The sequence below is a fragment of the Centrocercus urophasianus genome, unplaced genomic scaffold (genome assembly GCF_019232065.1).
Source record: "Centrocercus urophasianus isolate 14NV4802_14NV808 unplaced genomic scaffold, USGS_Curo_1.0 seq_19, whole genome shotgun sequence".
Taxonomy (NCBI): domain Eukaryota; kingdom Metazoa; phylum Chordata; class Aves; order Galliformes; family Phasianidae; genus Centrocercus; species Centrocercus urophasianus.
This window is the reverse complement of record NW_024884744.1, coordinates 788,603-814,427: the sequence shown is the minus strand read 5'-3', so window position 1 is coordinate 814,427 and position 25,825 is coordinate 788,603. Positions and strand designations below refer to the sequence as shown.

Genomic DNA, 25,825 nt, shown 5'->3' with positions numbered 1-25,825 from the left:
GTTGTGCTGTATTTAAGGGAAAGGGATGCTTTGGATGGCGTGCTTTATTCCTGTGCTAGGTCCTTGCTGTAACAGAGGAAGGCTGACGATTACCAAGCTCTTTCAGTTTAAGGGTGTCCTTAGGAATCCCTCAGTTAGACCGGAGCATCTAGAGGGCAGCACTGTCCTTTGGGTTATCCTGACATGTTAATCCAGCAACAAAGACCTCAGCAGCCAGGACTCGACAGCGGCTCTTTCAGTGCCGTGTGCCAACCTTGCCACAATGTAGTGATGAGTTGGAAAAATCTTCTGACACCGAGGAAATGTAATTCAACCACTGTGTTGCCACTTTTGGAGAAGAGAAACAATAACAACAACAAAAGCAAACCAAGAACTAGAAGAAGTTTACATCTTGTGTACGTCTGGCAACTTCATTACTGTCTGTGTAAATCAGCCTTGCTTGATCTGTGGAATCAGGTTGCTCTATTGGCAGTCAGTATCTGTGCAATCTTTCTTTTCTGCTGCTGTGATAAAAAAATTACCTATTGTAACATTTCTGCTGTAGAGCCCCAACCAGCCATGTTAGCACATCCAATTTTATGAAAACATTAAGGTTAAATGCTGTGAAAAGACCGAGCTGAGTCATGGGAACTGCAGTTCTTCCTTCTTCATTCAAGTTTTCCTTCAGAATACACACTTCAGGTACTGCCCCCAAAAACACTCACTTCAAGAGTGTAATTTGCACATCTGAATCCCCAAGTAGAAGTTATTTGCCTGATACTACGAATAAACTAAAATCAATGGAATGTGGTTTTGTCATCAGTGAAGCCCTGGAGCACATGCTTGATGCCAACATGGGAAGTCATTTACAAGTTCATACTTGGGCCCAGTGGAGCATTCAAGCCCAAACAGTGAGATGATTTTGCTCTGGAAATTGGAAGTGTGAGACTGATGAGTATTTTTGTTACTTAATTCTAATACAGAGTCACTCATACCTTTACAAGTAAATACAATACGATGTTACACTTTTCATTAGTCCTCTGTATTGCTTTGATGATCCAAATATTGTTTCTATTCCCGTGCTTAATGTGTTTACTCAGTGTCCTAACTTGCACTGAAGAATGTAGAGACCTATTTGAACTACTTTTAATGATTAATTTTATTCTGATTCTCATCATTGCCAGTTGTTGCTTTAATAGCTTACAAATAAAGTAATAAAAGATGGCATAACACCTAGTGACCTGAGAAGGATGTGGGAGAAACTTGTGTGCTTACCTAGGTGCCATTAATAACAGAGATACGAACAGTTCTGTTCTCATCAGTCTGTGCTGTTTGAGCTCAGGCAGCGTGCATCAGGCCTGTGTATCAGCATATCAACATACATACATACACAAGTGCAAATCACACATCGTGACGGCAGAAAAATCCTTTGGAAGTATAACTGGGATACATCGAGGCTGCCTGAAATAAATCCTAGGAGATGCATAGCCTGTGGTGATGGCAGCATCCAGCACTGAGACAACAGGCTGGGCCAAGGCTTCACCAGGGGGTGATTGCACAGGACTGAGGTGTGGAGCAGATACTCCCACTGCTGTGTGAAGTGAGGCTTGAAAGGAGCAGCCCCAGACGAGAAAGGAAACAAATAGAGTGATGCTTCTGCTGTGTTCCTGGCATGTCTGAAAGTCTAAATGGGGCCAATGAATCCAAGTGTTCTGGAAGCCTCTGGTGGGGTGCTGTGCACTTCAGATTCCTTATCATCTGCACTTAGCTTGCGTTACATCAACCCTGGCTTGAAAACACATTTTTCTGGGGTGCCAACTGTCAAAACCTGTATGCCTCCTCTGAACTTCTCCTGTGTCTCTCACTGACACAGTAGGTCTACGCCCTCTCCTGGGGCTGCCTTTTCCCTTGAATCCCAGAGGGGCTGGTCGTGATGTACAGAATACACGCAGAATTTATCAGTTCCACTTGACATGAAGATAACACATAGATATCGCTGTATTTCCGATGCTTTCCTATTGATACTGTTGATGCAACAAATCTCCAAAATACAGCAGACAGAGCAGAATATTTCTCTCCAGGGGCTTTGACTTGACTAACAGCTGGCTTGTAAATACAGCTGAAAAATCAGTGATTTTTGTACCATTCAAAAAAAGGGGAAAGGGAAAGCGTGGCTCATCTTGCCTTGAGGCTTTTTAGCGGACTTGAGGCCAATGTGTAAACTAAGAATTGTTTCTGCAGTTCAGTCCTTTCTGAAGAATGACATTAGCTAGGCAGCCTATAGAATACACAGCTGTTCTGGACATGCAGACTAACTCTGCCTCCCCTCAAACAGCAGCACGGCATCTTTAAGAGCTGTTAGCAGTCAAGACTCTCCTTGTATGCATCTTTGGAGACACAGCCTTTCAGCACGTGCTGCAGCACCGCCTGAATGCTGGCTTGGTGAAGAAGAGCCGTTTTCTGGTTCACTTCAATCAATATCTGCAGCTAGAGGTATTTTTTGGAGTCTGCTTCTGAGTCTTGAACCAGCCTGACCCTGATGACTCTATGAGATTCGACAGTACCACATCGTGAGATTTTACATTTGCAGAAAAAATACAGAAAGGGAATGATTTGGGTTAGCAGATGGCATGCCTCAGTGTGCTGTGTTGTGTACAGCCAGTTGGCAACAGTATGTGGTTTAATTTTGCCTAGAAGTACATACATGTATTTAAAACATGCGTATGTTCATTCTTACCTGACTTTATGCAGTCTGATGTCTTGCAAACCCCATCTAGAAAACAAAGCAAGCATACTTTTAACTTCTACTCTATGTCAATACAATAAAAGCTACTGTAAATTTTACTTTCAGTGACAGTCACTTTAGAAATTGCATTAACTGCAGGGTGCAGTGAGATAAAGATCAAAGAACAGCGTGCGTTCAGAACGTGAGATTTATAGGGTCTGGCTCTAAAAAGACTGTTATCCTCATCCCTTTAGGGCTCTCAGTGCTGTGCCCATCATGCAGAACCTCGTGGTCATTTGAAGGAAAGGTTCTATCAATCAATTACAAGTGATAGAAATATTAGTTTTATTTAGAAGGGGAGAAATTTGGAGAAAAATAGAAAACAGACTGAAAACAGTTACAAAGTCAGTCTGAATGCAGCAGTTCTTTGCAGTGACAAAAAGACGGAGGAGGATTTGTGTGAACATTCTGCCACATTCACCGTGCAGCCCTGTGAGCAAAATCCATGGCTCCACAGCACAGATATTTCCTTCCGAGATTCAGAAATGTGGCACTTCTTGGTTTTCATTTCAGAATGGCATTTTTTCCATTCCATAAATGGGCAATACAAAAATAAAAAGCAAAATCATTAAGTACTTCAAAATGAAAACGGTCAATTCTAGTGCGATTAAACATTCACCAAGCATTCACAAAATGGAATTTTGAGCATTCTTGTGTTTTCCACTAAGAAACAACAAAAAAAATCAGTATTTCTGCCTAGACTGAATTATTTTCAAACGCTTTGGTATGGCTGCTGAATTACCAAACGCTTTGTGTGCCTGCACTCACTGAGTGCTTGTCACAATTCGTTGTGAATGGAAAAAATGGGATTTTCACTTCTACAGCAATGTGGAGGAAACTCTGCAGTTTGGGGCTCTTTGGAAGGATTCTCTTCTGCAGTTTCTGCTTCCCGAAGCATTAATTACAAACAGAAGTATTGCTAGATCCAAACAAGCAGATGGTTTGTGTTTCCCACTGCTTTGCATAGTTAGTGTGTGTCTGTGCAGCAGTGCAGAGCGTGGCTGCAGCGCTGCATTTCCTGCACTGTGCCATGCTGTCTGACAGCGCACCGTGCAGCACGATGAGGATGGGCTGCTGCTTCTCATTTTGCAGTGTGGGCACAGACTTTCGGTCTCAGGCAGATATTCTGAGCTGACCATTTAAAAGTCTTTCTTAACCTCTTCTGCAGTGCAGCTCTGTACATATGCAACATACTTTTCTAACGCGGTGTTTTAATATGCTGAATCTTCAGGTTTTTTTTTTTTCTTTCCAATATGAACAGCTGGATTCCATTTGATGAAGCCTTTTTGCATCATTTCTTTAAATACTTTCATATTAACGTGGATTTGTACATTCCAAGACATTTACGTGTACTCACCATCGTATGTGGCATACAGGACTATCATTGTGATTGCCACAATGGCCAGCAGAATCACGACAACAGTCAGCCCTATTTCCAGGCCGCTCCAGCGCGGTTTCTTCTTTGGTTTTGGAGCGTTCATTTCAGTGATATCCATCTGACTTTCTGACTTGCCCATAACCCAGTGTCTGAAAAGGAAAAGGGAAAAGTCACTGGAGAACGCCGAATCGTGGGTCCTGAAATGGGCTCCTCAGCTGCACAGAAACCAAGATGCTTCCTGGGTGAATTTCGAGACTGGCACAAAGTTACCTGTAACACAGCCAGGAAGTGGTGGCACTCAGATGTGTGCCCACACGCATACGTACCATGTGCCTGGGGACACAGCAGAGCTCTGCCTTCTGCAAAGAGGCCACCGAGCAGACAAGGAAGGCCAGCAAACCAAAGCTGTTTTTAAAACTCACCGTGCGATTTAATCCTGTGTGATGGTACAGGAATTCACAAGGAAGCAAAAGCAAGTCTCCTGGCCTGAATAAAAATTAACTTAATCTGCCAATTACTTATCTCATGCCAAAGGTCAAAATATACCATTGTGCTTCGCTGTCATCTTTTAAAGTATCGTGTAAGCAGTTCTTGACTACAGCTTTGCAGCTGTCACTAAAAATAGCAAAAAACAATAAATAAGTCAGCCTCTGCTGGGAGCAGGCCATACTGACAGTGCAGAGAATGGGGCTTTGCAGTGATAACCACAACACTGCAGTTTGACCAAGCTTTGCTCCTGCTTGCTTAGGGCCTGCTCACTTTCTTTACTGGTATTCACATTCCTGCACACCTGGCGATGTATTTCTCAGGTTTTGGCAATGGAAACTTGGCAGTGTCTGTTCTCAGCATTCCTGTGATGCCCATCACACCACTTTCCCCCACAGGCAGCAGTACCAACGGGAAGGGTGCCTTTCTCGCTTCTGCTTCCACTCCAGTCCCAGGCTTGTACTTCAGTATGTTCACCTGGATTAAGTTGTTGCCTTGGATTCATCTTTGTCCTCAAATTGCTACAAGATAAGCGGTCTTCACAGCACGCTCTGTTTCTGCCTGCTGTCCTGTAGTCCAGAGAGCCACAGAATCGTAGGGGTTGGACGGGACCCAGAGACCAGCTGGTCCAACCCCCAGATCCAGCAATCCCTGCTCTCTTTTCTTGGCCACCTCAAGAGCCAGCTGCCCCGCAGTGTGTGCTTATCAATGAAGATACAAAGTAATTCACCAGGCCGAACCTAAGGAATCCCTTTTTGTGTTTACACAATACTGAAGCGTAGGGTGAATGCTGTCACGCTAACACTGCTTACCCAAATGGAAGAGGGAACGTTTCAGATCAGAGCATCCCCCTCCCCTCCATCGCTCTCCCCACACAGTGGGCCGCACACTGTGCCAGCAATGCCAGGGATTCTGCAGCTCCCAGCCTGGCACTCTGCAGGCTCTGCCCAGCTCTGCTCTCCACATCTGCACCACTGCCGCCCCTTCCACTTCCTTGTGATCTCCCCTCTTTTTTTTCTCTCTGAATAGTGGGTCAGAGCACCCAGTGCTGAGACACAGCTCTGAAATCCCACACAGCCACGTAAGAGTGAGAGCTGCGCCGAGAAGCTTGTCCTGCATTAGCAGTGAACTAGAAATTCGTAGGTAATGTAAAAGGAAACAACCATTTATTAACCATTGTACCCTTCTCACTTCCAGTCATATCAAGCAGCAGAAAATGTAATTTATATTGACTTAATGCTGACCAGTGAATACCTGGGGCCTAATTTAAGAGGTGATGTTTATCTTATGGCTCTGAGAGTGTCTTTAAAGTGGTAAAAACATGGTTTATTGGAGCAGGCAGAAACACTGCACCTTTGCATGCCAATACGTTCCTTGCAGCTAAGTTTTTCCATGTGAACTAATCTTGCTGCTCCTGCAGTGTTCCTTGTCTTTAAAGGCATCCCACTAATTTTTACCTCTGGTTATTTAGAGAACGTATCCCATCTGCGTTAACAAACTCCAGGTAAGAGCCTCTGTGCGTGCTAACTGCAAGCACACCAAAAGCAGAGGAGTAATGTAAGCAGATAAAAGCATAGGTAACGTGGTTTTCTTAGATTTCTTCAATGCTTCGCGATCCCAGCTGCCTACTAAAGCAAAGATGCAACAGACAGCTGAAATTCATTTCTCAGCCCCCGGTGCGGTTGCACAGGGAGCTGATGCAGTAGCTTTTCTCCTCGGGATGCATACGTTTAAAGGTGACTCGAGGCATACCTGCTTCTCGGTGCGGTCTCTACAGGGAACGCAGCGCGGCACGAAGCACCCTACCTTTTTTGTCATTGTGTGGCACGCAGCGTGCAGACGAGCCACTCGGCGCGGCAGAAGCGCGGCGCGGCAGCTCGGGCTGACCGGTGCCACCGGGGCTCCCCGCTACGGCCGGGCGCTCGGGCTGCCGGCTCGGCCCCCGCCCCGCACCGTGCGGTCGGGATGCCGGCAGCCCGGCGGAGCCCTCGGGGCGGGCGGTTCCGCGCCGCTCGCTCGCGAGGCGGGCCGGACGCTGCCGCTCCGCTCCGCCCGGCCGGGGGCAGCTGGCGGCGGGAGGCGCGCCGTGGGCGGGGAGGTGCCGGCGGGCTGCGGCCGGTCCGCGCCGCGCGGTGAGGACGCTCGCATATCCGCCGCGGCCGGGGAGCACCGGGCGGTTCGGCTCCGCCGCGCCGGGGCGGCCGTTCAGGTGCCCGCGGGCTCCGCGCCCCGCATGTCCCGTCCCGTCCCGTCCCGACGCCCGCCCGACGGCACGCCGCCCCGAGGCCGAAGCCCCGCAGGACTGCCGAGGCGGGGGAGCCGCGCGGTGCGCGTTCGCCAGTCCCGGCCCGCGCCCCGCACTCACCGGCTGCCGCTCGGAGGGGTCCGGCCGCGGGGCTGCCACGCGCATCACCGGGCAGCGGCGGGGCGGCGCGGGGCGGGCGGGAGCGCTAGGCTGGAGGGAAAGCTAGGCTGGAGGGAAGGGTAGGCTGGAGTGGCGGCGGGTGGCTGGCGGCGGGGCTCAGCGCCTGTCCCGCCCGCGGAGTGCCGGCATCGGCGGGACATCAAAGCTCGGGGCGCTCTCCCGCCGCCGCCGGAGCCGAACCGCTGGCGGTCGAAGCGTTCCCGCGGGTCCACCGCCGTCCGAGCGGCTCTCCGGGTGACCCGAAGGCTCCTTCCTCTTTGAGATCGTAAAAATGCGACGGGGCGGGAAACAAACAAACGAACGAACCCCCCCCCCCCGCCCCGACGGCGGCGAACCGCGCTCTTCACCTCGCGGAGCTTCACCCGGCGCTTAGCTGGAGGGAAGGGAAGGCGCCGTGCCTCGGGGCGGGCGGTGCGACAGGCGCCGCGGCCGGCGGTGCTGCCCCATGGCCGGCCGTACCGCGGGGCGGGCAGCCGGGAGGGCCGAGGGAGCGGCGACCTGCTGGGAGTGCGCCTTTCTTCCCGGTCGGCTCCGGAGAGACGGAGATGATGCACAGAGAAGGGCAGCGGCTGCATGTCTGCAGCGCCTCTTTCTGTGCAGCCTCATTGCCTTTGCCAAATCGATGCTGTCACGTACCCTCTGCGAGATCTTATATCCTCATTCACTTTCCTCTCACAAGAAAGGCAGCTGCAACTTCTCGCATGAAGAGAGCCCTGAGCTATCACCAGATTTACCAGCCTACCAATACAAAAAGATACTTCTTTTCATTCTCACTGAGTTTTATGTTTATTAAGTTTCATTTTTACTAATAGAGTGGCAGATGAAGCAAGATGAGTTTCTCACATCCTCTCTCTCAAACCAGATACCACACTCACTTTTGCTGCCTTCCTAAAGACACATATCTCACCTCTGAGGCAGAAATGGCAACTGGAAGTTCTGAAATCTTTCATTATCAGTGGCATACACTGAAACATCTGCAGCTTGAGAGGCACAGCCTTCCCCAGCTCTACAAAAAGTGGAAACCAAGAGCTGACCTCTCTGGAACCGCATGGCAGCCAGTCTGCAGAGCACACGTGATGAAGGTGGGAGAGCAGCAAAGAATCAGCTGAACAGAACATGAAAATGAAGCACTTTTGCCCTGCAGTCGCCCTGAGACAAACAAGGCCAACTCTCACCACCCAGCCGGAGTAGATGTGTGTTCCTGCATGTGGATGCCTACAGCAAAACCGGAAAAGTAGAAGGCAGCGTGTGTGGGCTGAGCTGAAATGGCAAGAGGAAGACTTGTTTCAGGTAAATCCAAAAAGCATAACTGCCTGATTCGGCTTCGGAGAGCCGAGAGAGAACTAACAGGCCTGACGATCAGTGTGAGTTTCCACTCCTGTAGAACCTTGTGCTTGGAAAAGCGGAGCATGCATGTATATATTTCTGTATATGCAGTGTAAGGGAGGTATGACTTGTGAGTCAAATACAGAAATTCCTGTTGGGGCATTCTTCAGGGAAAACTCCCATCACATACCTAATGTAACAGCCTAAAATCCGATAGCTACGCTCCTGCAGACAACCAGAGAAGCAGAGCTTGTGCTGGCTGACAGGCCTTCAGCAGGCCTTCAATACAGCTGGAAAACTCTTTGGCCAGCACAGCCTCCTAGAAGCGTGCAGGCCAGTTCTGCAGCTGCCCACTGCTGACAGCACTGCACACACAGTGCTGCCCTGCTGCCGCCCAGTGCTGTGCGCCAGCTGGCCGGGGCATTTGCAGTAGGTGGTGCACACAGTTCCTCCTGTCAGTCAACTTCAAGCTCTGCTTATGAACAACTGCAACAAATTCTTCACTGAGATCAAGAGTGTGTTTAGTTATTTTTAATGCCCTGTGATTTTGGAGAGATCTGCGGTCAGATATTAGTGGAAGTACTCTATATGTTGAGGTGTACACCCAGCGCCAAGAGGAACCAAAAGCTTGCATTATTTCCTGTCAGGTTTTAAGCACTTCTTCTTACTCAACTTCATCATCTCTCATCGTTGTTCTATCATCATCATTTCACAATGCTGAGAGAAAAATAAAACCAAACTACCCCAAAAACTGCAACAGAAAAATGCATCTCAGAACTGAACACATAATTAAACCCTCACATTTAGAGAACAGAACAGTTTTCCTCGTGACCCTCCCGCGTTGCCTTACTGCTTTCAGAGAGGACAGCAGTGCTGAGAGTGCAGGTTTGTCCTTCGGGGATCCTTCCACGACTCTCCGTCCTGACAGACAGCCACGGTGCACGGAACCAAAACCCAGCCGGTGATTCAGGGTCATAACCAAAGAAAGGTGAAAAAACACAACATCATTAAATCAGTGGCCTGAAAAATAAAGCTTCCTGTTCACTAGTGGTTTAAGAGGATGTAGCAGCACTGTTACCTCCTGGAAATCAGTGGCTGCAGAAGGATGCGTTCCTACAGCTCTGCTGGCAGGTAGATCTCAGCAATGCACAGAATGGGTGCAGTGTGCAGCCTTCAGAAAAACAAAGTGCGTCACAATAACTGACAACAGCAAGAGCTTATTTGCAGTATGACCTCTGGATGACACTTAGGAAATTAGGATTCATTTACATTGCTATGAAACAGAGTTGATGATACTCCTTGTATTTCCTTTTGGGAAAGCTCACTTTCCCGAAGTAACAAAGACAACATTCAAGAAACAAACAGCATTAACGCAGCCTGTGTGGTTGCGATGACCCATCTCAATCCTGCTACGTTCTCCTCCCCATTAAGTCCTGTGTCAGAGGCAGGAGAAGAAAATGGCAGCTCTCCTCGTGCCTTGTGCCCTCCGCCTGCAGTGCGCGCAGTGCTGGGGACATCGCCGTGCTGGAGCCTGACACACTGAGGGCTCTGGGGGTGGATTTGCAGCAAATCCACGTCTGGGTGATTTCTCATTTAGGAAAGCAAACAGCCCAGGCCTCAAATATTTGCTTCAGTGCCTAAATTATTCAGGTCTAATTGTATTGTATTACAGAGCTCTGTCTTTGCAGCTGACAGCTTCGTACTACAGCTGACTCGCAGGTCTTTGCTAGGCTGAAAAAAACATTTATCTAAAAAGCAGCGTGCTTTTACTCTTTTGAGCTAGCCTACAAACCACACACGATGCTTCAATTAATACAGCCTAATTAGCTTTTTGGGTTCCTGGGATCCCGCCATGCCGGCAGTCCCTGCTGTGAGCAGAGAGCAGGGAGCGGTTCTGCAGAACAAAGAGGAGAGAGATGCTCAGAGCCGGACAGGGCACACAGGGGCTGCCACGGCATGGGATGGCAGCAGGGCAGGGCTGTGGGCCTTCCTGCACTGCACAGCCAAGGCTGCACAGCGTGAGTCACAGCTGCCTTTCTGGCTCTTGCAAACCACAGCTTTGCAAAGAGAGCGAGCATGAGCACAGCAGGCCGGTAACGACTGGAGCAGAACCTCCGCTGGTCACAGGATGGACGCCCTCAATGGCACGCGGTGTTCGACGTCGGGCTTCCAAGCAGAGCAGACGCCGCTCCTGCTGCGGCGCCCCGGGCCGTGACGGCGCTGATCGGCACCGCCCCGCACAGCACCGCCCTCACGGCGCGCGCCCCGAGCATGGCTCAGCGCCGCCTCGGGTCACGTGGCCGAACCTTCTGGAAGCGGCAGCGGCGGGCCAGCAGGGGGCGCGCGGCGAGGCGCGGCGAGCGGGAAGGTGCGGCGGGCTACGCGCTCGGCCCGGCCTGCGGCGGCCCTCAGAGCCGTGCGACGTGAGGAGGGCGTTCGGCCCGGCGGGACCCGGCTTTGCGGTAAGGGGACCAGGGCTGCGGCCCGGCAGCCGGGGAGGTAGCCGCGTGTCGGTCGCGGACGCGGGGCGGAGCGGCGGGAGTTCAGACGCAGCCGGGTCACCTCGGAGCGCTGGGAGCTCGGCGCGGCTGTTTGGAGGTATTTTTGGATGGTATTTTTGGAGGTCGTGGTAACGGCAGGCTTCAGCTACTGTAAGTTCACAGCACGCAACCTGTCAGCTTTTTACTTACGGTGAGGCGATTGTTGTTTTTATTAGTGCGCAACGTAGTTCACGCAACTGGTGTGTGTTGAGGTTGGCGGCTGTGTCTGTACTGCAGGAGCAGTGTAACGGGTGTCCGTGGGAGCAAACGTGGCCAAAATACGGAGTGGGTGACGGGAAACCAGCTGCCTGCCCCTCGTGCAGATGTTGTGGTTAAAATGTATTCCGAGGGCATCCGAGTAGCCTACAGTTCTGCAGCAAATATTAGTATTTTAGAGAAAGTTAGAAATATGACAGCGTAGAAGCTGACAGCTCAAGGGGCTGATGGTAATCTGAAAACCTGGGTCATTACCGTGGAAAAAATGGGGTTTTGGAGGCGATCTATTCCATGAAAAACCCAGAGACTGTTACCAGAGAAAGAGGAATGGGGTGGCGAATGAGATGTGGGAAGTCGGGGATCTCTGTGCTGTCACCTGGTTGTTGTGCCTGGCTGCTGAGCCTCAGGTCTGGAACCGCCTTAGGGTGGCGCAGGGAGGGCTGAGCTGTAGCAGCAGCGTGCCTCGTGTTCCCTGGACACTCGCATGGAGCCAGGAACGTGTTCTGCAAGCCCTGCTGCCCATCTATGGTCCTCTGTCCAGTGAATTCTGTAAATGTGTGCCTGCTGAAATGTCCCTGTTGTGACAACTGTGTTCTTAGAACAGAGATCATCCAAGTGCCGTAAAAGAACAGCTTGGTGAAAAAACCTTACCTGTGGTACCCGAGGTAGACAAATGTTTTTCATTATAACCGTGAGCAGAATGGATTTTGAGAGTAGTCTGTAGCTTCAGGGCAGTCACCAGCCTTGTGTGTAGCATTAAAAATTGTGGGCGGTGCTGTGTAAAGCCTTAAACGAGTCTCTTAATGCATTGCTTGAATGTGGCGTGCTGACGAGGTGGGCATGGCTGTGCAGTGCAGCAGAGACGCTCTTTCAGGGTCCACTGCTAGTATGGTACTGGTGTTTGTGTTTGGGTGCATTGGTGTGTCTGCCTTGCATGTGCCTGCACTTGCACAAGTCTGTGCATCCTATCTGACAGCACTTTGAAGTAATGTTCAGAACATCAAACAAATTATGCGTTTTAACGAAATGTTAACAGTGTGATGTAGTAAGTGGGGATAGGGGTGATGTGTGAGATGACATTCTGCTTGGAGTACTGCGCATCCGAATTGTGTTGATGATTTAGATTGGTAAGAGATGAGGAGCCTTTCATCAGGAGACAGCAGATCCCAAAGTATGTGTTTTCTCAGTAGTTGGAAGGATGTCGGACTGGTGCAGGCTCTGATCAGGATACAACGTGCCGAAGGGTGAGATTCCTTTCGTTGTCATGTTATGTTCAAACAGTATGCCGTTGACATACTGCAAACCTAATAAACGTGCTGAAGGCCACGTTTCTCTGAGTGCTGAGTACAGTTACAATCAAGATGTTAAGGCTGGAAGGTATTCAAAGTGAGGAGAAGGAAACGTTTAAATTTAGGATGACAGATTTAAAGTATTCATAAGCAACGTCTAGATCATTGGGGACAGTGTGTCGCAGCTTAACAGAGCAGCAGCAGATCTCACTGTGCCTGACATAGCAGCACACTGTGGGTCAGTGCTTTGCTCTTTCTTGCTGCTTGCACCCTAGATTTGAAGTTTCTTTTCCCCATCCAAATGGCAGAAGCAAATAGTCTGCAAGAAAAATAAGTTCTGTGTCAGCGTCGCAGGTTAGCTGTCTCCACATCCCTGGACAGTGAGATCATTTGAGCAAAGTCTGTTACTTAAATGCCTCTTTGGTCTCTTAATCCTGAATGGCAAAGTACAAGGCTTGTGTGACACAGTAGAGAAAATGGGAAAGAAAGAAGCCGCCCTGGCTTTGGACTGTCAGAACAGTGGGATTTTTCCAGTTCAAACTGTCCTTGGATCTTATCAAATAAAAAAATAGGAACTTTTGTTTTAACTTGAGTGATTTACAGTCCTTTGAGGGGAGTGCGGAGAAACTCCAGTATGTGTGAGTCTGAGAAAGTGGACTGATAGAATGTGAGGGTCGTCTCAGTGAGGACTTGGCCTGCTTTCACCGAAACCTGTGGCAAAGCTGCTAGTAACTTACACTGTGGGATGGAGAGCTAAGATACCCTCTGATATCCTTCAGCCCTGGAAAATCAGGCTGTTCAGATAGGCATTTGTGTGCGGTGTTCAGCTGCGTGTTGCACTTAGGCTGATGTCTGAGCATGCCTGCAGCAGAGCACGCACAGTGAGCACACATACGTGCTCTGCACTCCGCTGCGGCCAGATCCAGTCCGTGCTGAAGCACCCTGGTTTTGGGAAGCCTAAGTGCAGAGACAAAGCACTGGTCTTGCATTGTGTGGAGGGTGGCATGACTACAGCATCTTAATATTTTTCCTTGCTCTGCTTACGCTTGGCTAAGAATAGCTTACTCAGAGCAAGTGGGTGTTCTTTTTCTTTCTTTTGCTGAAAATCTTCCCCTGTGGCTGGAGGAGCTCTTTCCCATATTGCTTGGTGTTCTTCAGTTTCCATGTACTTTCCTCGTGTTTTTAGTTTCCTGCTCTCTGATCTGTTTTCACTTCAGTGTCCTTTTTTTTTTATTAATATAAATACTCTGTTTCAGTGAAGCTGAGTGTAAGGCAGATCAAATAATTCCAGAGTTAAAGCAGACCCTTGAACTCCATGTTTAATGGGTTTGTAATTAGGCCATGTATCCCTGTGAGAATGGGCAGTCTGAGAACTTACCAGGATTACAAAGGGATTTAGTCACCTACTAAGAGTTTCCAGACCTATTAAATTCTCTAAGAAGTTTTAAGGACACCACCTCCTTCGGCAGGGAACGTTTCAGTGTCTGCACACAGAGCTGGGCCATAGGCAGTGGGAGGAGACCTGCTGTGTGAAGGAGGGAACGGTTCGGGGCCTCGGGACCGTGAAACGCAGAGATGAATTTTGCAGTCTGCCTTGGTAAGGCATGGCTGGCTTACACTGCGTGCTGCGTTTGCTCTGAGAGTTCATGTGTGCATATTTAGTAAGGCACGAATGTTAAAATGCAATTAACTGGTCGTTACGTGTGCATTATGCTGCAGATATATATGATTAGTACTGCTTTCTAATCCTAGAATATGTAATTGTATTTAAAAATAAAGTCTTTGCTTTCTTTGGTCCTACTGTTCACTATTCATAAGGTTCTGAGACGTGACAGCTGTTCAGGGAGATTAAACGTTAGATGCCAGGCTGTTTAATTACAAAGTGGTGGTTTGTTCTTACTCATAACTGAGGGTAGGTGCTGTTGTTTACTGTCCAGAGAGAAGGAGCCAACTCCATGCAAGCAGAGAATGCTTTCCTCCCCAGTCCACCTCTCAGTGCTGCAGGCTCAGGTGTGGTGGGCTGGGTGCAAGGCCAGGAGCACGTGGTCACTGTTCTCCCAGCAGCATCTTGCTGTTATTTTTATTACCAGGTTAAAGATGCCCAAAGCATAGTAAGGTTTTCCTTTGTTTGATGATTACCATGTAAATACTGTGCCACAATTAAAACAGTCTGCCTGCCTGTATGGCCAATTCAGTGTGAATTTGAGCGATTCAGGTCTATTTCTGGATTTGCAGCGGGTTAGGTGACATTTGGATCTAGGCTTGAACTCTGATTTTCCTTTAACTGTGAAGCATCCCAGTTTCCCACCAGGTAGCTGGGGCCCATAGCCTGACCTGCTGGCTGTAGCAATCCGTGTGCGTTCGCAGATGTTAAGCTTGTACAGTGCTGTGTGCTGGTCGGGTCCGGCAGTTGGAGTGAATCTTGGTTGGGAATAGAAGTTCAGCTGTTCCTGTAGCAGGGCTGCGATTGCTGACTCTATTACATCCCTCACTGCTTCTCTGACGGCATCCTCAGTGCTAAAAGTGTGTGTTCTCAGCAGTGGCAGAAACAGAGCAATGCTGTAGTCTGCACTGTGCTGGGCAGCTCGTTGTTTATGCAGACAGCTGTGATGAACTTCTTATTTCCATGGCTTCAGAGAAGCCTTGCTACCTGCCGGTAAAGCTGTTCCTTTGCAGTCTTTGGCACGACTTTGGGTTTATACTGCTGATCAAGCAACCTAACAGCTCAGAGTTTGGCCTTCTAGAGAGGATAGCAGCGGGAGCTGATAGTTTGTTGTGTCACACTGGGACTTCTTAAAATATAATCAAAGCCATTAATCTGCAGAGTTTCTGGAAAACAGAATTGCAGGTTAAACATGAAGCACAAACTGTCCTTTCCTCTTTCTTCATGGAACTGGCTTTTGAAAGGTTGAGAGCTGCTGCAGAGATAACAAGGACTGAAGAATTTGCAGCAGGTGGTACCAACTGTGCTTGGACAACTCCCAGCCTCAGCAATGGGCTGCAGGGCTGCGGAGGGGCCTGGGGCATCGGCCAGGGACTGAGGCACGAGTGGGAGCAGTGAGTGCCTCAGCACTGAGCCCATCCCACGAGTGTGCTGTTCTGTTTTCATTCCATGAGATAACCTCCAGGAAACACCGTGTTAAAATGGCAAAAAACAAACTAACCAAAAAAATTGCTTTTGCTTTGTTCTGACCAGCTCAGTATATCCCCTTCTTGTGCAGAAAGAAACAGCACGTGGCAAATGTGAAGTGCTCTGTGTGATGATGAGGGATGCCAGGGACAGCGTGAGCAAAGGACAGCATTTCTCTCTTCCAGGGAATGATCCCAACAAACACAGACATTAGAAGTATTTGCTAGCAGGTTCCCATGTTTGCCTGGGGAGAGGTTCTCGAGGAAGCTCCCCTGCACAGCAAGGGAAGGATGGCTCCTCGTGGGTTGGTTCAGTGGAACGTAAGATACTGGGGTAATGAAACCGTAGGGAGGCCTGTGCCAGTCTTGCAACATGACGTGGTGTCTGCCTTGGGCTCTGTGTGATCTTTCTGTTACCTAGCAGTACTGTAAAGTGCATCTCTCACTTGAATGTCATAGTTCACTCTTGTTTGACAGACAGTATCTCTGAGCGGTACCACTTGTGTTCTGTCAGGCTGCTTGTGGTACTGGTGTGTGTTTGCCTTAGTGAGAAAACAGGCTGTATGGCATCAGAATACTCAGCTAAGCTTGGCCACTGCCTGCAGTCAGTGCACCTTCTTGGGACGTGGACCCAGCCTTGCCCAATGCATTTTTTTTTGTGTTGTTTCCAATGTACCTTAAAGCAACTTTTTACATTACATTTTTATGTCCCCACTTTACAGATTTCAGCTGTTTCCATTCACAGTTTACAATTTGATCATGAGTTTCTTCTGTATAATTTTTAAACTTCTTTTTGGACGATTTCAGTAAACATGTTGCTGTATGTGCTTACGAGTCAGCACGCAGAGCTGCGTGTAAGGCAGAAGTTAGATGGATCCCAGCAGACCTGTTTTCATGTGTTTAAACTCTTTCCCCATGGCGCCTCGGTGCTCACTGCGGATCCTCCCAGAGCTCAGGTGGACACGGACGCGCTCTGTGCTGGTGCTGACGTTGGCTGCAGCTTTCCTGATGGCAACAATGCCCGCAGCCTGTGACAAAGAGAGATAGTGATCACAGGGTTTCAGTTGTGCGGAGATTAAAGGATAAACTTTGTCAGATGTTTTGCTAATAACGGTTAGAACAAAACAGTTTAATCTTTCATACGATTTAACAGTGATTAGAGAATAATCCAATGTACTCAAATATCATTCCTTGCAGTCCCATTAACTGTTTGGAACATTTTTGTACGTACTTAACAAAGAAAACAGGATACTCCAGGTACTGCTTTTGTAGAGATGCAGTCTGCAGGTGGATGCTGCCGTGCAGATATAGCAGCGAATACACAGTGGTAATACCCCGATAGAGCCGCAGTAATAATTCTTCAAGGTAATGTGCTGCTTAATGTCTCCTACAAAGAAGAAATGGGGGGGAGTAGAGGCCAGTTAATTACACGAAGGGAAGTTTTCTCAGCTGTGCTGTCCTGGTGCTGACTGTAGAAGTAATCACGCTGTGCAGCACAGCAGCAGGAGTTTGGGAGAGTTGAGAATGTCAGCTGTGCCTCCTGAGATGAAACAGGTACATCTGAATGTCGTTATTTCAGCCATCAGAAGAGAAAGAGGGTGTGCTGGTGAGGGGGGGAGCTGGGCCCTGAGCTGGGTCAGGCTACGCTGCAAGATAACATCTGTCTCTTTGAATGCAATTTGCTTACATCTCCGTTTTTGGGAGGAGGTTACCAGGAGTACACGGAGGGAATGCACATCTAAGAAGCCTTCCCTTTTAAGTTCTGGCAGTTGAGTAAAGCCTTTAAAGTAGGCCAGGCTAGCAGGGCAGTGTTGCAGCATGTATGTTTTAGTGCTTCTGGGACCAGTCCAGCTGCGCTGGGGCAGGCAGGTAGGCTGAGATGTAAATTGAAGGGTAGGGAAACTGTGAAGTAGTAATTACCCTCAGGAAAACGGAATAAGCATTTCCCAATTGAAAACTGTTTTGCAAGTAGTTTCAATGTAAGAGTGGCAGCGTTGTCTTAATTATTTTCTTCCAGCTTATGAGTGTGCTGCTGTCTCTCACTGGTCCATACCAAGTGGCCTGTACTGTCTGCAGTGCAAGCAGAAAGCCAGTTGTTTTGAGAGACAGTTGTATGAGGTGTGTATTAAACTGCAGGTCTGTGTGCCAAGCTGCTTACATCAGCAGGTGTTTCTGTGCTCCAGTTTCAAGCACAGCTCCTGATTCCTGGTGATGAGTGAGTGATTTTTTTGAGAAGATTTAGTATGGAAAATAGGCCCAGTGGAGTGTGAAGAAAGTCAGGTCTGTAGGGAGATGTACACACTGCTGAGGAGCTGTTTCAGATTCCCTGTGTATAAACTTTAAACTAGGTTCGATCTTGTGTTCCTTGAGAACAGTTTGCAGAATGTAAAGAAATACTTAACATCATAATCTAGCTGCATCTCTGCCATGAGTGATGAGCCCATGCCTCGTGTTCCTTCGGGCGTTGGAGAGTAACTGCTGCTCCCAGCTGCGGCGGGTTTGTGGCGGTCACTTTGGTTCTCTGGCTGAAGGAGCCACAGCACAGCAGCATGCGCAGCTGCATATTGCATACAGCACGAGTAAATGGTAAACCTCAATACCTGATGACCAAACCAGCTTTAATAGTGTGACTTCGCTGCTTGAAAGCCGGTCAGAGATACGGTGACCTCATTTTTGAGGTGAATATTCCGCAAATGTCCCATGGTGTCTTTTGGTTCCTTGGAGAACATGCACAACTGCTTGGCTGCCCTGCAGTCTTGTGCTCTCTATTCAAGCTCAGTGCAGTTTTATTCACAGAAGTTGCCCTTCTGAGACTCCTTCGTAGCCTTTATGCTACAAATGTCAATACGAACAGTTGTGGCAGTGGAGCTGCAGTAGATGGACACAGATGAAAACGTGATGCAGTTTGGGTGGCAGATGCCACGATCTGGCCTGTTAATAGCAAGTTCACGTGTCAGTTATTGGGGAGCAGACTGTGCCTTCTGAACAACGTGATGTTAAATGCCGTAGCCAGCACCATCAGTGTTCTGCTGAATGGCATCTGGGGGCAAAGAGAGAAAGCGTTCGAGAGATGAAAGACATCAGAGGAGTGAATAAAACAGAGCCATTCAGTTTTCCAGAATATGTCTGGAAATGTGCAGTATGCTGTGCATCCTGATCCACGGCCGAGGATTGATTTGGAGTCAAATTCAGGATTTCTGCAAAGTGGGCGTCAATTCATTGGAGTTGGCAGAGTTAAATTAATTCCCACATAATTGTCTGTAATCCAGACAAGAAAATGACCATAGATATTTGATGGAATTTTAACATCAAGTCATAAATCTAGATTAGGAGTCCTGGGGTTATTTTACAGATTTGGCTCATGCCAATGATGAAGCACCTTTGCCAGTGCATTTGTAAGATGCTCGTTCAGGTCCAATCTAAGCTAGTTAAATTCCTTGAAGCTGGGTATGATGTCAAACCCAGCTCCATAGGCTGCAGCTGGCGTGCTGAGTGGAGGCAGTAAAGGCCAGATGAGTAAAAAATTCCAGTCCGTTGTGTCCTGTGCTGTGGCCATTCCTCCTGGGCTGAACGTTTGCACTGAGCACAGGGGATTTCTGATTGCAGCTGTGTGTCCTCCAGGTCCTGAAGTCCTGTGTGAAGTCAGTTTTTAATGGAGCTGTGTGGGGAAATACTCGGACTTGCGGCTTTTCTTTTTTCATCCAGTTGAAGATCTTTGGATTTAATAATTGAAGTTCAGGCTCTGTGTGGCTGCTCTGTAGCTATTTGGATACAGTAAGTGCAGGAAGGAACCCAAGTATGTGGAGCAGCTGTGAAATATTCTGTGTTATGACTCTCACTGTGATTCTTAGAAGGAACGAAGCGTGGCCCTGGGGAGGATGAAGGGGAAGTTCCTGTGTGCTACCTGAGAAATTGTTTTGACAGCCATTCCCACGGGAGTGCCGTAGAAAAGCTTCACACGTGCTTATGGGATCTGCATCGCTGCCACAAGGCTGTGTGAATGGCCAGAGCAAGCCCTGAGGTCTTTTTCAAGACAAATTTCTATGCTTATGAGTGGAAAGGCACCATAGATGCTGGTGGTACGCTGGGTGTTTCACCAGAGTTATGTAGTGGTTGTGCTTCTTATTAAGCTGCCCAATTAAATATAGATAGAAAAAGATTGGTATGCTTAATAATTGAGCAATAATTGAGCACACCATGCCAGGCAGTGTATGCCGTCTGTGCGCTGTTTTGCTTCAGCAGCCCTGGGTTCAGTTTCAAACAACAAGCCTGAAAGCAGTGCCAGAGTTACGGCACTTCTACCTGGTGGGAGCTGTGAGAGGGCTGTGCTGCCTGCAGTGCTCTGACGGAAGAAGTAGATGTATCCCATGGCTGTTCTCCTTACGTGTGTCGCTGTGTGGGGATGGATAGAGCCAGTGAGAGCACCAGTAGCTTGTGACAAGGTGAGAGGGGTGGTGTGGCTGGACGAGAGGAGCGCTCTCAGCTTTCTTAACCTCAGCAGCTGCTTCAAAAACAGCCTGAAACGTAAGCGGCCGTAGCCCTATTGCTGGCAAATATAAGATGGAAAGGAAATACCTGGTCCTTAAGTTTTTGGAAAGATTGCTGGTAACTGAACTACCGGTCTGGTAATAAAATATCTGGAAAGCGTATTCCTCTGGCAGCATTATCTCCAGCAGTGAAGTCAGTGTTGGAAGAACTGTAGTTCTTCCAAAGTTTGTTAGATGAAAGTTTTTCTTTAGTTTCAAACGGTGCTCCAGCAATTGAGGTTGTGATTTTTGTCTTTGTAGAACTGTAGAGTGGCTCTGGTTGGAAGGGACCTCAGGGATCAGGTGCCAGCCCTGTTCTGTGCTCCTGTTCCTTTACACTTGGGCTGCAGTAGATTTCTGGTATGTGAACAGCGCTTTAAATGCAACACATCCAAAAGTAATGAGGGCAAATATTGACAAAAATTACAAAGCTTTCTGGAGGCTCTCCCTCCTTGCCCCCAACATAGTCCATCTGTTGTGTTAATTGACTAGAGAAATGCTTGTTAAAACGTGATCATTAAGACTAAAATAAAGGGTAATGTGTGTCAAGAGTAATGGGAAAACTTTGGACTACTTGTTGAAGGACTACAATAGAAGATTTTTGAGTTATTTATTGTAAATTGACCGTGACTGTTAAAAGTGAAATAAAATAACATTTGGCTAATAGATTTAATATAAACTTTCTTAACGTTTTTTCCCTGAAGTTTGTGCAGCACTGTGGACATTTCTAAGGAAAGCCTTGGAATGATTCCTACCGTGAGTTAGCGCTGTGGCACTGATTTCTGACCTCCTTGCTGTGCCAGAAACCCCCTTGGACAAAACAAGTGACCAAGCACAGAAGTTGGTACCAGGGTAAAGTGCTGCCTGATCTCTGCCTAAGAGAAAAAATGGGAATTGTTTTATTTTAACAGCAGAGCAATTACTCTGGATAGTAGGGAGTCTCAGATGCATTCATTATATTCCAAATGCACATGGAAGTCATTTATCAAACACAATGAACAAAACAGGAGGAAATGTGTAAATGTCAAAAAGATGCAGTATGACTTCACTGTCCCTGAACAGCAGCTGAGTTTAATGACACACATGGAGACTTCTCGTACTTTCCAGGTGCTGCAGTTACCTGCTGGTTTCGCACGCACAGTCGCTGGGTGAACGCGGCACAGGAGGGCAGGCCGGGCAGCTGCTGGCAGGGCTGAGCAGAGCGGTGCTGCGGGGAGGAGCTGGGCGCTGCCTCGTCCACAGCTGCACGGCTGGCTGCTGCTCAGGCACCTGCCTGGCCCACCCTGCCAGCAGTCAGCGCTGCCCCAGCTCGCGCTCAGCTGTGTTGGAAGGAGCTGTGGTTGCATCAGTGTTCTGCCTGTCGTCTCTCTTGTGTGGCTTAAGGAAAGATGTCTTTTTGGTCATTTATATGGAAGAGCTCAAATGGAATGTCAAAAACGGAAGGATGTGCTGAGTAACAGCCTCGCTAGTATGCAAGAGTTCTACAGGAACGAAGGTTAATTCCTGAGCTCAGTCTCTGTTGCCTTAATGGAATAAAACATGTAAGGTAACTAGGAAATTAAGCTGGGTAATCGCAGCTGGCTACTCTTGTAGGCATAGAGCACAGTAGTGCTCTCTTTGGAAATATTGTGTTAGCTTTTTCTGCAGAAAAGATAGCTACCATCTAAACAAAGCAAGTCAGAAGTTGTGTTGAAAACACAGACTACTACCTGCTCTCTCAGATGATAGGATAAATTGCATACATACTTCAGGTAGAACTGAGGGACAAATCTAGCTAGTCATGTAAAAGGAAGCAAGTAATAACTGGAGAAAAAAAGTAAAACTGAAGAAAGTACTGAATTAACCAACAGTACGTTCTGCAGTATATTTGCTTATGCAGAGTTGCCCTAACATTGAGCTAGATTGATTTTTTTGTTACCTGGGTATTTAGACTTGTATGTGATGTGTAAAGGATGCCATGCATGCAGTGTTAAAGCAGATTTCCCAATTAATTTTCACCAGCTTTCCTCATTGAGGCTGGTATCTGAGAAGACAAATATGAATCCCAAAATGTAGTTCTGTTGCACGTGTGTCTGAATAAATGCAGGTGTTTGGCAGCAGGGCTATCGCAGACCCCGAAGGTACAGACACAACAAAACATCTTCTGTTGCCATCAGTGACATCGACTGCTTCCCTTTGCACCAGATGGAACAGCTGCAGCTCGTGCTGGAGTGTCATTGACCAGGGTGGTCTGCTGGAGAAAGGAAGCAAAGCTTTGCCCTTTTTCTGAGTGCTTCTAAACATGTAGCTGTCAGCGAGCAGCTGAATTCATAACACACTTTCTCAAATGTTGCTGTGCACGGAAAGTGAAAACAATGGTGGGTGTGAAATGCAACAGTTGCAGCAGTGTTTCACCCATGTAAAAGCGTTGGTTTTTGCAGATGCTTCAGCCCACTGCTCCCTTTATTTGCGAGGGTCTTGCCATCGAATCTCCGTGATTTTCATAGTTTTGAAGGTGATTGATACAAATGTAGCTTGGCTCCTTCCAGCACCGCTGATAGAGCTCCTTTTGAATCAGAAGAACAGAACAAGCTGTGACCAGAGCGCTGCAGGAATGGCTGTGGTTGCTCTCATGTCCTCATCCTCCCACTGCTCCAGTTCAGTTTTATCACTTCTTTGTAAAGGAACAGCTGTGTGAACACCGATATTCCACAGAATGAGGCCTGGAGGCACAACTGTGGGCAGTGCAATGGTGCAGCCTGGAAGAAAGGACTTCTGCAGATCCTCCTCCTCCGGGTGCCTGCTGTGCTCAGGTGTGGTGTACGTCTGGAGGAGGAAACGGCTCGGAGCTGTGCGGGGCTGAGTTCAGTGCAGAGCGGTGTTTCCTCACTGAACGGATCGCTGCCCATTCTCAGTTTGATCTGAAAAGTAGAGCCCTGTTGGGATTGTTAACTTCTAGTCGGTGACTTGGTGACTGTCTTTTTCCTCAGCATCAGTTTCTTCCATTTTCATTTTCTTTTATGGAAAGGTAGCTGCATTAACAAGATGAATAGGAACACCATCATGCTAGTTTAAATGAAGGTGCTGATGTTTAAGCTACTCTTATTTATATTCAGATTATATATATTCAGATAGTCACATTTATTCAGATTGCACATTTGAATGCTGTATTGCTAGCATTGTTTTTCAAAGAAGAAAGATTTTTATGGATTGGGGGGCATTCCCACAAAGAAGCCCGGGGCTCCACACGAACACACGAATTCTCATGTGCTTGCCACATTTCTGTGCACAAATCAAGTTAATGGAGTGCATGTTTTTGCTTGGGGCCTCGTGCTGCTGTCTGAAAGGAGAGCCGTGTGTTTGGAGCTGGGCAGTTCTGTGTCAGAGGGAGGCCTGTGCTCTGACTGCACTCTGAAGCCCAACCAGCTGCTGTTTTCTAGGCTGCTTCCTGTTTCTAAAAAGAACTAAATAAAATGAATGCAATAAAATCTGGTTCTTGGAATGTCAGGTCTTAATCATCATTGCTTGTGGTGGATGATAAGAAAACAGTGCCAGTGTGTGATGGAAACCAGAGGAATTTCTGTTGAGATGAGCTGTCTGCCTCCTTCCTGTGAGTGCCAGTTTGAAGTCAGCCTTCTGCCTGTTAGCACAGAGGCCCTGGAAACATGCAGGAACTTTCTGGTTGCTGACAATGACAGAAGAATCTTGGGAAGGTAACTTCAGTGCTGGAGAGGCCGGGCCGGTTTCCAGCAAGTGATTCTGAGCTAAATGGTGGGTCCAGGTGCTGCAAGGATTTGTGTCTCCTTTGAAAAAGCCCAACCTGCTGCTCTTCAGCGTCCGTTACTGTGCTGGGCACAAGGGTTTGGGCAGTGTTTGGTATCACAGTTTAAAGCTGAAATGATCAATGAAATGGAATTCCTTTTATGTCCATTCCGTGCTGAACTCAGAATCCTTTCGCTCTACCGACTTGGTGCTGCTGGCAGACTGCAGTACAGCCGGGTTGCCTCCGATCCCATGAAAATATGGCTGTAGTCTGTGGTCAAGAATAGGGCAAGAGGTCTGTGGGGAAAGAGCCATGGGGTGTGAAATGCCACTTGGAGAAGCTTTGTAAAAGGAATGGAGCCTTGCTGCATGTGTTTGAAAACGTGTCTTTGGAAATGATACTTTTAAATGCCTTCTGATCTTAAGACTACAAGTCCCTCAGTGAGTCTGCTAAAGCATCATTTGTTATCTTCCCCTACCAGATACAAATTGCTTGTGACCTTGTGAGGAAGAATCGGTGATTTATCACTGAGAAAGATCAGAAGTTGAGGTTTTGTTCTAGGTTGGACTTCTTTGCTTGTCACTGTGGGGTAGAAGCACAGGGTTTGATTTCTGTCGCTGGCATAAATGAATGTCCAAACTTCAAGGTAGTGTTCATCTCTTTACAGGACCTCTCTGGCTTACTAGAGAGACTGTTATCAGCACTTCCATGACCTCAGTCAGGCAGTGATGTTTCAAGAGCAGCCCCAGCCCTAACAGTACCTGCCCACAGATTGTCAATCCCACATTGAAACGGCTCTTAAGAGTCTGTCCCATTCTTTCCTGTAGCTCCACTTTAGTACTGACAGGCTGCTCTCAGGTCTCCTGGAGCCTTCTCCTCTCCAGCCTGCACAGCCCCAGCTCTCAGCCTCTCCTGACAGGAGAGGTGTTCCATCCCTCATTTCTGTGGCTCTCCTCTGGATGTGCTCCAGCAGCTCTGCCTCACTTCTGCACTGAGGACTGAGGACTCCACATCTGGGCACATCCCTGCAGACAGCCAAGGTCAGGCTGCTCAAGGCTGGGCAAGCTGTGGCAGTCACTGTTCACTGTGCGAGAGTTGGACTGATGGCCTTTAAGGTTCCCTTCCAGCTCGAACCTTTCTGTGATTCCAAGTGCCTGTGCAGGATGCCAGGTCTCCAGTGAAGCTCAGCTCCTGAGCAGTGTAGGCATCTGTGAGGTAATCCTCCTGGAGCTCAGGGCTGGGTAGGAGGAAGCATAAACACGTCGTCAGGCATTGCTTGCTTAGGCTGGCTGTAAAGGCAGGGTCTCCTGTTGTCCTTTCTGTGCTCCACATGACAACATGGTGCTGGTTTTCCTATTTTTTTGCACCCACAAGGGAAGCAGAGAAATATAAAGGAAAAAGACTGCGTACAAATGCAGTATGAAGGAAACATGAAAATGAAACAAATGGCTTTTCCAGAGTCATTTTGCAGAAAATACAGGAATTTTTTCTCAGTGGATTAGTGTTTGATGCAGTTCTTTTTTTCTGTATATATTTTTTTGTTGTTAGACCCTCTGAATGATAAAAGAAGGTGATGTTTTAGTGAGGGTGAGCAGAGTAGTCCTCAATTTAACTAATGTAACCGTGCATTTGTTCCGGATCTTTGTCAACATACATTAAAAATACTTCATCAGTTCAACCCATTTAATTTTCTGAGGGAGTCCCTCAGAGAGCTCCTTGCTGTTACATGAATTAGGAGACACAAGCAGTCTGGAAGAGGAGCCTTTGAATGTTTCATTTCTGCATTGCATAATGCACTGACACGTCTTGTCTCTGAAGGTGTCTCACAGAGCAGTCCTGGGTGACGGCTGAAATGGAGTTTTGTATGCTGTGTCATTTTCTTTGTGGGGCGCAGGTTGGGACCGAATCCTACAAAGGCTGCGGGCTGTAGAGCACAGTGCAGGAAGTGTGCACAGCATCTGCGTGCTTTGTGCTTCTCCTCTCCTCTCCTCTCCTCTCCTCTCC

The 25,825-nt window shown here is 48.0% G+C and overlaps 2 protein-coding genes across 8 annotated transcripts in view; one reads left to right on the top strand and one right to left on the bottom strand.

The window, feature by feature from the left end:
* MME (membrane metalloendopeptidase) overlaps positions 1–7,422 on the bottom strand; it is a 38,548-nt gene extending 31,126 nt beyond the window's left edge. Inside the window, exons 1-3 of one of the 5 annotated variants that reach the window (XM_042820815.1) lie at positions 7,401–7,422; positions 4,122–4,291; positions 2,717–2,752 (exon numbers count right to left, since the gene is read on the bottom strand). In XM_042820815.1, coding sequence (XP_042676749.1) covers positions 2,717–2,752; positions 4,122–4,281 — 196 coding nt within the window. In that variant the 5' untranslated portion in view covers positions 4,282–4,291; positions 7,401–7,422. The other 4 variants (XM_042820814.1, XM_042820813.1, XM_042820812.1 and 1 more) reach the window with 4 other exon arrangements.
* Positions 1–25,825, top strand: part of GPR149 (G protein-coupled receptor 149) — a 107,713-nt gene that overhangs the window by 17,608 nt on the left and 64,280 nt on the right. The window lies entirely within an intron of this gene.